At 47.2% G+C, this 11,172-nt stretch overlaps 1 protein-coding gene across 10 annotated transcripts in view; it reads right to left on the bottom strand.

The window, feature by feature from the left end:
* Positions 1–650: 650 nt before the first annotated feature.
* ABL2 (ABL proto-oncogene 2, non-receptor tyrosine kinase) overlaps positions 651–11,172 on the bottom strand; it is a gene marked incomplete at its 5' end in the record, with an annotated part of 53,302 nt that continues 42,780 nt past the window's right edge. For 2 of the 10 annotated variants that reach the window (XR_014549876.1, XR_014549877.1), the window contains 3 exons: positions 688–3,668; positions 3,767–10,256; positions 10,889–11,062. Coding sequence is in view for 6 of the 10 variants with exons in the window: in XM_083621553.1 (XP_083477679.1) it covers positions 8,545–10,256; positions 10,880–11,143 (1,976 nt within the window). The other 8 variants (XM_083621556.1, XM_083621558.1, XR_014549874.1 and 5 more) reach the window with 7 other exon arrangements.

Raw genomic sequence — 11,172 nt, 5'->3', positions numbered from 1 at the left:
ATCCCTAGCTAACAGGACCAGTGGTCAGGGATGATGGGAATTGTAGGGCTGAAGGTTGGAGATGCCTGCAGTAGGAGCAGCTTAGCCAAGAACAACACTGTTTCCTCAGTCTTTAATATAGGATAACTTGGTTATACAATGTCAACGTGTTTTTCCATTTGACATCTACTCTGACCTCTACAAGCAGATTTAAGCAATGTTGTTGCCAGGAAAGCCCCCCTTCCAAACTGATGTGTCTGTGACTGGGGCAGGGGTCTTCATCATAGAATCATAGAGTTGGAAGAGACCACAAGGGCCATCGAGTCCAACCCCCTGCCAAGCAGGAAACACCATCAGAGCACTCCTGACATATGGTTGTCAAGCCTCTGCTTAAAGACCTCCAAAGAAGGAGACTCCACCACACTCCTTGGTAGCAAATTCCACCGTCGAACAGCTCTTACTGTCAGGAAGTTCTTCCTAATGTTTAGGTGGAATCTTCTTTCTTGTAGTTTGGATCCATTGCTCCGTGTCCGCTTCTCTGGAGCAGCAGAAAACAACCTTTCTCCCTCCTCTATGTGACATCCTTTTATATATTTGAACATGGCTATCATATCACCCCTTAACCTCCTCTTCTCCAGGCTAAACATGCCCAGCTCCCTTAGCCACCTTCTCCATCTTTATTCTCTTAAAAGCCACACACTTTAAAAATAATAATCATGTGTCAACCTTTATTTGCCAATAAAATATTGCAACTTTTATTCAAAACAAAATGCAAATTGGCAAAAATCTTTGTGGAACGACAGGCAGAGGCACCTCCTCCAAAGGTCCCTATTTACATCAAGTTAACACTGTTTGCAGTTCACAGTCAGGCAATAGTGAAAATTTAAATTAGAAAAAAAAACCCCAAATATATTACAACAATAAAAAAAACAAAAACAACAATTAACAACACTAGTAGTGTGGGTTTGCGTGTGATCAGCATATTTTCAATTTCATCCATTTCTCTCCTCAGTGACTTCAACTATTAATCCAACTAACAGAGTGCTCGAGTTGAGTAGAATCCTTAAACATCTTCCCCCCCATCCCTTCCCTCCCACCCTGGAAGCCTGACTCTTGCACAACACACACACGGGTCCGTTTTCCTTAGGCAACTGCAGAGAAATTAGGCATTCCTTCTGGAATATGGAAAAGGCCACCGTTCCATCCCACGAGTATTACTTAAAAGCGAGCTGTGCAGAGTCCGTTGCGTACAGAACTGAATTGTGAATGGGTGGCAGAAAGTGGTCGTTTCTGAGAATGCTCGATGCTTAAGTCGCCGTGGACATTTCCAAGCCCAGCTTTCAAAAACCATCGCTGTGCCTTGTAGGAAGAGGCGGCTGCTAGCTGCTCTGGGCCTCTGTGCTCCCAGGTGGAGCCATAAGGAGTCTATTTGGTCAGTCCGACTACTGCTAAGGGCCACTTTATACTACAGTGGTACCTCGAGTTACAAACGCTTCAGGTTACAAACTCCGCTAACCTGGAAGAGTTACCTCGAGCTGAGAACTTTGCCCCAGGATGAGAACAGAAATCGTGTGCCGGTGGCACAGCGGCAGCAAGAGGCCCCATCGGCGAAAGCACCTCTAGTTAAGAACAGTTTCAGGTTAAGAATGGACCTCCGGAATGAATTAAGTTCGTAACTAGCGGTACCACTGTACTCTGCAAAACCAAGTGGAAAAAGCATCTCCAGGACTGTACCACTGGGATCACAGGGAGGGGAGCTCTGCACACTCTTCCATATAAAAGGAAAATGGCATGCCAGAAAGGACAGCATGAACCCATTTCTCCAAAATACTAGTTCTGTCTGTTTAGAAAGTTATTAATCTGTGACCCCCCACATGAATCCTGAAGTGGTATAGAATTGGAGTAGAATTACCGTCAGAGTCTATTATTTGTGTGAAATGGTCCACGTTACTGCAGCAGCAACTTGCTTTTTCAAACTGGGTGAAGCGGCTAAGGGTATATAATTAAGGCCTTTTTTGTTTTTGGCAAACACGCAGTAGAGAATTGTGAAAAGGGGAGCAAGGATTTCACCACCACTGATGCCACTGTTCAGCCAGCCTTGAAGACTGCGCAAACCCTGCCTGCTTGCCAGGAAATCACCTGTTTGGAATGCTTTGCAAGCTTAGTGCTTGACAACCTACTACAGACAGGAGGTTTTAGAAATCTCTGAACTCAACACTTATCAAACAGTCCACAGGAAGAGCGCATATGTCATAACATGCCGGTGCACATGGAAACCTTCTTAGAGAACATGTACAGTATCTACAATCTTGCTATAAAACCAGCAACATCAGGCAAAGTACTCCTGCAAGCTCCAGTCCTTAGCTGGCAAGGAGGAATATGGTCCTCTCTATTCTACAAGTCCACAGGCTCAAGAATCTTCCCTGCTTGGCTGGGGCCCCCTGTGCACTGTGCTTAAGATGCCTCCTTAGACACCAGCCATGGGTTGGTTGGTTTTCATGTTACAATCTTGCATTGTGTGTTGTGGGTACAGGGAGTTTGATTTATGGACCAAAGCTCAGTGCCACAATTCAATTTTTTTTAAAAAAGCCACATGGGTGCAGCAGCCTCCCTCTTCAATTACTGTCATCAAAAGTGCAGCAAAGTCTATTTTCAACCGGATACAAATTGTGCAAGAAACTACTTGAATTTGGATACCGATTCACTCCTTACAATTCCAAGGGAAACTGGCCACCAGGATCGTTGTAAGAAGTTATAATAAAAAACGAAACAAAAAAGGAATCTGTGAATGCTGCGATTAGCATCACTGCCCTACATTTGCAAACTCTGAAGTCAATAAGGAAGCAGTCCATGTATACAAGACACCCACATGTTGTAGTGTTACAGTGACCAGGAGCAGTTTTCTCAAAAGAGGGATCCCAGAAATGCTATGCTGTGATTTTCTCTCCCCCCGAGGGCAGAAGGAGCAAAGAACAGGTCACTATTTCCTTTCTCCAACAAGGGCCTCATACTTCTTCATGTGCTTTTAGCAGGGTCATTCATGCTGCATGCGCCATCTTTCCTTCCCAACTGTCCTCACAGTATTTGAGTCATTAAATTATAATTCACCCAGCTACCAAAACCGCAACTGGAAGATAACCAAGAACCAACCCAAGCCAAGTTCAAAGAGGTGGGAAGAGAAGACGCAACTAGTTTTTGAAAAAGGCTTGATGAAAAAAAATGTATGGAGGTGAACGTTTAACCCTAATCTTCTTCTACACTGAATTGCTCTGATGTGGATTATTCAGAGGGATTCAACACCACTGGTCAGCACCCACCTGCACCCACCAAAAAAGTTTGTGGCTGGGAGGAAAATAACTGTAGCAGCTAACCCCAGGGCCATTTCAGGACAAGTTTAGTTCTGGAAAGCTGAAGTAGCAATCGGACGGATATGTGGTGTTTTCACTCAAAATGGACAGGAGCCACTCAGAGCTCTCCAAGAGCTCTTGTCCCCCCACGTCCTGCAGCAGCAACGAAAGTGACACGGGAGGAAAGAAAACAACCAGAATGAAGAATCAGGCATCAAGGATGATTTTAAAACAAGCCAATCCCCAAGTAAAGTTAAGACAAGGTTGGAGTCCCTGTGCTTTTGTTTGCACATGAACTATGGGTGACATCCAACTGCAGCCATCTACAAGTTTAACAGGATTCTTCTCATGCAACAGGATTTCTCCTTCCTGTCCTCCCACTGTGTCCCCCAAACCTGCTCCAGAAAATCCCTCAGCCATCTAGATTCCATTTGTGAGACACCCGCTGATCAGTGTACTTTTGAATCTCTGCTGTTCTTACTGGTAACCTGATGCCTATTTAACTGGTTTATAACCACCACCACCCTGATTTTATTTTATAGAACATAATTGTATGTAGTTTGTGTACTGCACACTCTGTGATCTACTTAGATGAACGGCAGGCTAAAAGCATGCCCAATAAATCATAATAAATTTTGGAAGCTTGTACTGTAGTTGAAACATAGTCCATTTCCCTATGTTTCAGCTATGGCTTTCCCAAGAGCACAACTTCTAGGTAGAGTGAGAAGTTCAAAATGGTGCACTGCTAGAGCTCCTTGTGACTGTCAAGGAACGGCAGCTGTTAGAAAGGATTCTGGCCTCCTCTTGCTTTGCTGCAGAACAGCCTCCCTCAGCCTCCAGATGTTTTGTGCTGCAACTCGGATCATCCTCAACGTGATCAACATGCATCAATCTGGCTGGGAAAAACAGCCAAATAACCTCTCAAGAAAGCTTAAAGATGGCCATTTCTAACCTTATGCTAAAGCCTCAGAGATTCCCTGTTGCTGTATTGCTGCTTGTGGGGTTAGTAGTGCAATCCAAAATGTATTTCTGTCCAAGTTTCCCCACTTCAGAAGGTACCTGAGATAGGGAACATAACAACAGTGTGCCTTTAACATCTATTTACACAGGACCAAGATGCTGAGATGCTGGCTGCATTCTCTACTCAAGAGTTCAGCCTGGGCCTGCAGACAACCCTGCCAACAAGAAGTGGGGGGAGTTGCAACAGTGCTCCTACTTTCTGTTATCCAACTCTCTAAACTTAACACATACTGACTGTGGTTTTGTTTGGAGCAGAACATTTTGGGTCCACCCCCTTCAAAAATTGTCTATGCAAAGGTTAAACAACACCCGGAATAAAATTTTGCTAGGTTGCCCCTACTTCAACACACAGAGGTATCTGAAAACCAGGCTATGCATTACTCATCAACTAAAAAATTGTCACATTTAAGCCAAGCCCTGGCTGCTAAGAATCCTGAAGCTCCTCAAGACAGACAGACTAGGTAGTGTTTTCTCCAAGAAATTCAATGGAGACTGATTGATTTTGAGAGCTGAGGATGTCTAGGCTGGAGGAGGCCTTGCGAGAGTCCCTTCAGGGCTCTCTTCTACAAAATGCTGCACCGCTAGGGATGGATACACAGGCTTGCACAGTCCAGTGGCTTAGAATGAAAAGGTTTCACCACTCTGCTCAACATTCTGGCTTCCCCATGTCCCTGGTTCTGATGCAGCATCGGGGGGTCATTATGGCAGGATGGAAGCAGGTGATAGGAGTAGTCACCATGGACAGCAGCAATGAATGGAAAGGAGCTTGGAGCAGGTGATGGGTACTGACAGCTGTGCCTATGCCAAAGGAAAAAAAGGACACTGGACCTCTGAGGAATGCTACAAAAAGGCGACCAGAGCAGGCATTAACAGTAGGCCCCCGGGCACTGGATCGCCGGCTAGTTTTGGCAAAATAGAGACAAACTGGAATGGGTTCAGAGGATGGCAGTGAAGATGGCTGGGGTATGGAAAAGATGTCCTATGAGGAAAGGTTAAGGAAACAGGGTGTGTTTAGCCTGACAAAGAGAAGGCTATGGTGGGATATTGCATCACTCTGCAAATACCTAACGGCTATGCTATTTTTCTAGAAAAAGAGGTGCCAGAGCTCACCATGAACTTCTCCTTTGTTCTCTTAAGAGTGGCAATGGTGCCCACTTGAGAGGAGCTGGGGGGAAAAAGAGCCCTGCCTAAAGGGCTGTCACACAGAAGAAGACAAAGACTTGCTGTTTAGTTAGTTAGACAAAGACTTGCAAGGCTTAGTTACAGAAGGGGAGACTTAGGTTGAATGTCAGAAGAAGCTCCCTTAATGGGACAGGCTGACAATGGGACCAGTTACCTAGGGGGATGGTAGACTCTCAGGCCCTGGAGGTTTCTAAGCAGAGGCTGGACAGTCATTACACTGGCATGCTCTTGCCCTGGGCTTCCTGCATTGAGCAGGGTTGGACCAGGTGGTATACAAGGCTTCCTCCAAATCTTATGATGCAATGAACCACTCCTTTCCCCTTTGGTCACCCATCTCTGCTTAGTGCTAGCTTCTCCTTTCCAAGTGGAGAGAGACCAGCAGAGAATCAAGGGGGAGAAGCCTGCCTAGAGCTGCTTTCCTGTGTGCTTGCCAAAGTCTTTCTCTGCCTGCATCTGCAGAATCCCTCAATATTCTCAGCAAATCAGAACCCGGTTTATTCACGGCAACTTTACATTTGATGAATGTAATGTCTGGCCAGGCTCTTCGCCTCTATTTGCCCACTTTTGATTTATTCAGTCCAGACTATGAAGCAAACTGGTTCCCTTCACCTTTCCATTGCCATGCACTCATCAGAGCAGCAAGGGCCATTTGTCAGAGTTCATTGCCAATCTAGTTCTAGGCTAAACCATGGGAGAAGTTGCTTTTTATGCTGTGGTGGTGGTGGTTGAGTTAGTGCAGCCAATGGAAAAGGAGTCAAAATCAGAGTTTTGGAGAGAAAGCCCCAACGAGCGGCAAGTTTGCACCCTTCCACCATCACTGGAGGTTCAATATAAAACAAACAGCATAGCAATACAATTCCAACTCTCAAGCCTGTAAAAGGAAAACTGCCGCATTTTTAAAAGATTAAGGTGCAAAAGAAACCAGACCCTGATTTTTATTTTATTTTATTTATGACCAATGCTGCTAACCAATGATGGGAAGATCCTGAATTTTCTTGTGGGGCAGAAAGGGCATACAAGTCCCCAGCAAGAACTACATGCCTTCCCTCCTTTGCCAAATACCTTCTGGGGGCACAAGGAAGTGCTGCACTCATTTGCTGGATTTCAGAGAGCCAGAATTCTTCCCATGCCTAAGAGATATACACCTTGCCAGGGCAATTCAACTTCTCTCAAAGCCTCAGTTCAGCAACGACAGAACTATAGCTGTGTGAGAGAAGCAGTTCTATGTGTTATATCAGGTACCAGGTTTCATGTTCTTGTGTTTATAAGAGAGATGTCACAGGAATAGCAGCATACGGCAGACCTTAACCATACTACAACGGCTAAGTCCAGCAGGTGGATAACACCTGCATATCAAGACAATCTGGGAATTTTCTAGGACAGGAAAGAACAGCTGAAGACAGAAACCACGGCCTGGTTTACATTACGTGGCATCAACTGTCTGCATGATGGCATGGGCATTCCTCCAACCCAACCATACCAGTAGTGTCCAATCCATATGGATGTCCAGTGCTTCCTGCTCAAAAAAAGGGATAGCCGGTAAAAGGCCATCGCAAGCTTGTGATGCTATCCACAGAAAGGACAACGGCATGCAAACTCCTCCACCATCCTCACCCTGATCTCAATTGAACCCCAAATTTGCTAAGATCTTTCACACTTAAGAGCGTGATGAGGACCATTCTTACTTTAGGACCCCTTCTTCTCCTCCTCCCAGACACCAAACTCAATTTTAACCTCTTGGATACCTTCGCCCCATTACGCTACACATTCAGGGCATTTCTAGGAAAACCAAACAGTATCTCGTAATTCTGAATAGGGCAAAGGTCCTATTATAAAATACGGATGGGAAAGTAATTACTCTGACTAGGTACTGCCAAAGGAGCCCAATTGTAATTCTAACAGGAGACATTATGAGCTCAGGTTTCTGGTTCCCTCAAAAAAGTAGCTGGATTAGGGTAAGCATTTTTATATATATATAAAAGGAATGTAGAGAGCAACAGCAGCATTCTGCAGTGTCTTTAATCCAGGGTGGCCCCTCAAGGTTTATCAAAGGAGAGGGGGCCAATGTTGTATCAACATTTAAAAACAGACATTACAGCTTTTGGACACATGCTGGCAAATTTGTGCTACAGCCCAAACTACTCAAGTGAGTGCCAGGTTAGATACCCATGCTACACTACCAGGGTGATGACAGCCAGTCTGAGTGTGCGTGCAAGTGAGAGTGAGTGAGTGAGTGGGAGTGAGAGAGATTGATCCAGTGGCAAGTCAGCTCAACCATCATGGAAGAAGCTGTGAAGGACTGGATGTGTGGATAGTAAAATATGTGAGAAGGATGACAAAAAAGGGATGTGTTTCTTATACTGGATAGGTTTTTTTGCAACTCTTACTACAGCAGCAAAATGCACTGTGGAAGTTATGCCCGGTGGGCGAATGCACCACTTCCAGCAGCTCCACAGACCTTCCCCCAAAATAAATCCTCTCCCTCTTGGGAAGATCAGTCAACTTCCGTTCCAATGGAGCCTCTGAACCTTTCTCTCACAATCCCAGAAGGTCAAAACATGCAGTAGTGCAGAAAAGGATCCCACCCCACCCCCTCTCCAATAATTCTGGTCATCTGAACAACATTGTGGAGATCAGCAGGCTCTTCCCAAAACCAAGGCCCTGTTCTTGGTTCTCCTACCTTCTGGAAGGGGAATCGGAGAATAAGCTCCCCATTTTCTGGCTAGGGCAAGTTCTTGACATTCTGCCCTCCTCACTCAGCTGCAAACCGTCTGACCCCCACCCCCCAAATGAAGCTTGGCTTCCCCCTCCCCATCTGCCCCATGTACTGAGATGAACCTGTAAACATGAGAGCTCAGTGATTTGAGGTACTTCACATAAAACTCACTCAAGTATCAGTCTTTCCTTTCCAAAGTATCAAGGTAGGGGAAAAACACCAGAAGGTAGTCATCCTGACCCTTCTCCCTCCACTCGGTGTAGACTTCTTTCCTCCTAACTGGGCGATTATAAACAGTAGCTACCTCTGGACAACATCACTGATTTCTTGAACACAAGACAATAAGTTATTAAGTACAGGGTTTGCTCCGGGCACGCTAGCAGCTGCTGAGGACACCTGCAGCTCCTGCAGGCTGAGTTCCAGTTTGCTCACAGCTTCCCGGAAGGCAAACTTGTTGCGCGTTTGCGGGATGCAGTCCACGTAGCCTGAGCAGTAATCCAACAGCTGGTGCCCTGTGTCCACCAAGTGGCTGTTTGTGGTGGGCTCGGCAATGGCACTCGAGAGGAGGTCCGCGCACTCCAGCAGAGCCTCTTTGCTGATTTTGTCTGCGGAGATTCTCTCAGCTGTCTGTTTGGTCTTTCTCAGTGCTACTTTGGCTCCCGCTGTACCATTGGCCATTTTGGCAGGTGAGGTGGAAGACAATGACAGAGGCACTTGAGGTGGGGGCATTACAGGCCTTCCGGCTTTTCCACCGGCAGGTGCCGCCGCCGCCACTACCTTTTTGCTGCCCTCGCTGGCTTCCTGCCCAGGCTGTACCAACGCCCCGTTATTCAACTCCTCTGTCACATCTGAGCAAGTGGGTGGCTGGTTTAGGAGCCTTGTGACTGGTGGTGGAGGTGGAGCACACTTTGGTTTTATCCGCCTGGGCCTGTCGCTGGAAGCCGTGCCCTGGTGCTCAGATAAGAGCTTGAAGCGATTCCCCTGAGAGTCTGTGCCAATCAGCTGCACGTCTGCTGGCGTATGCTTCAGAGTGGGTGAGATGAGAACGGGCACTTTGTGGTTGTGGGTGACAGGAAGGACTGCCGCAGCCTTGGGTGGAGAAGGCCAGCCTGACTTCTCCTCGCCTTCGAGGGACCCTTGCCGCGTCCCGCTGTTCTTCTCTTTGCTCTTCAGGCTCGCTGTGGCTGTTGGCCCCTGAGTGTCCTTTTCAGAAACAGCCGCATCCGCAGAAGGGGTCCTGAGGGGAACAGCCGTGGCACCTCTGGGCAGAAGTTTGGCTTTTGGTCTGTCTCTGGTCAGAGTGGGAACCTCTTCGCACCTTTTAGAGAGCAGGTCGCTGGACTTGCTAGTGTTCTCCTCGGGCTGAGAGGAGGTGGAGACTGTCCTTTCCAGCTGGACTTTGGACCTGTGGCAATTTCGGGGAAGGGTCATGGCCATTCTCTCCTGCTCAGGGAGACCCGAGGACATGGAAGATGTCGAGTTGGACCGGGGGAAAGGCTTTGAGGCTTCCTCCCCACCGGTGGGCCTCCCGGCTCTTAAACCCAGGGTCTTTTTAATCAGCCGTGGCGTGAAGAAGCCTGTGATGCCGGACCACCCGCTGCCGGTACTTGTGCCCCCACCGCTGCTCATGCTGCCGCCACCGCCGTCATCCCCATAGAAGTTCCGCTGCGTGAAGCCCCCAACATAGCACTTAGACGAGCAAAGGTTTCCATCCTGCTGGGAGGGGGTAAAAGAAAACCCATCGATGTGTTGCAGAGGACCAACGGCTGAAAGGTTACCCGTCAGCTCATACTTCTTGTGAGGCTGGTTCTCCATCTCGCGGAAAGAGCTGCTGCGCTTTGGAGGCGTAGGGGCATTTTTCTTCTTCATGAAAGAGCTAAAGAAGCCCCCCTTCCTGTCTCGGGTGAAGGTGGTCTCCCTGGTGTCTTCCAACAGGCCACTGGGCGACTTGTCTCTCTGCTTGCGAGGTAGTGCTGGGGATCCGCTGGTCTGCTGTGTGCTTCTGATAAAACCTAAAGAAAAGGAGAGAGAGAAGACACTTTCCACCAGGCTGCCAGGCATTTATGAAGGTTGGGATTCTGACTGTACAAAGTTATGCAATGTACTATATCGCCCATGTGTGGGCTTATTGTAAATAGTTGCTTACTAGCCGCAACTAGACATGATTGGGCTCTCCTAGAATTTAAAAAAACATATATATTAACAGCTGCAGCCCCCTGAAATAAATCACAGTGCAAGAGGAGGATTTTTAGGGGGCCCCCCAAAGCTACTTTCCCAATTAAAATCCTGCCTGCAAGTTATTTGTCCTTCAGGAGAGAAAAGTTTACAGGTGTCGTTCAGCGTCGACTGAACGTTCACCCATTTTGTTTGCTCTGGTATGGATTATTTGGGGGGTGGGGCGGGGGGTGGGGAGACACAGCTATGAAGCTGGCTCAAACCAGCCACTCCTGTAGAAAGCTACAAATCTGTTTCCTTCTACCACGAAGGCAAAAGAAAGAACTGATTCTGAGAAGAAGAGCAAAGTGCCTCCAGCCCAGGGCTAGACCTTTCTTCGAGACACTGCCCTACAGGAGCCCAAGTCTGAATATTAGAGAAATCACTTATGAAGTCACAGCACTCCAAGCTTTTTGCTTACCAAGCATACCTGGTGCAGAGCTGGAAGCAGAATGCTCTACAACCTCCTGAGCTCCTTCGATGTTCTCTTTGTTTTCAGCCTGTTTCTTCAAGGTCCTGGTCTTGGAAGGAAGCATGGGCAAACGAGGCAAATATGGAACTATGGATGAAGAAGATGCTGTCCTCCCAAGCTCTTCTGCCACTTCTGTAAGAAACGTCAGGGGAATAGTTGGAACAGAGAGCAGCAAAGGAAGAGGAAAGCAGACCTGGGTGCTAACGAGAGGCACTGGACAAGGGAAAAAGAAAGATCACTGA

The sequence above is a fragment of the Podarcis filfolensis genome, assembly GCF_964270895.1.
Source record: "Podarcis filfolensis genome assembly, chromosome: 6".
In the NCBI taxonomy this organism is placed as follows: Eukaryota; Metazoa; Chordata; class Lepidosauria; order Squamata; family Lacertidae; genus Podarcis; species Podarcis filfolensis.
Note: the sequence above shows the minus strand (reverse complement) of the source record. Positions and strands in the feature narration are given on the sequence as shown.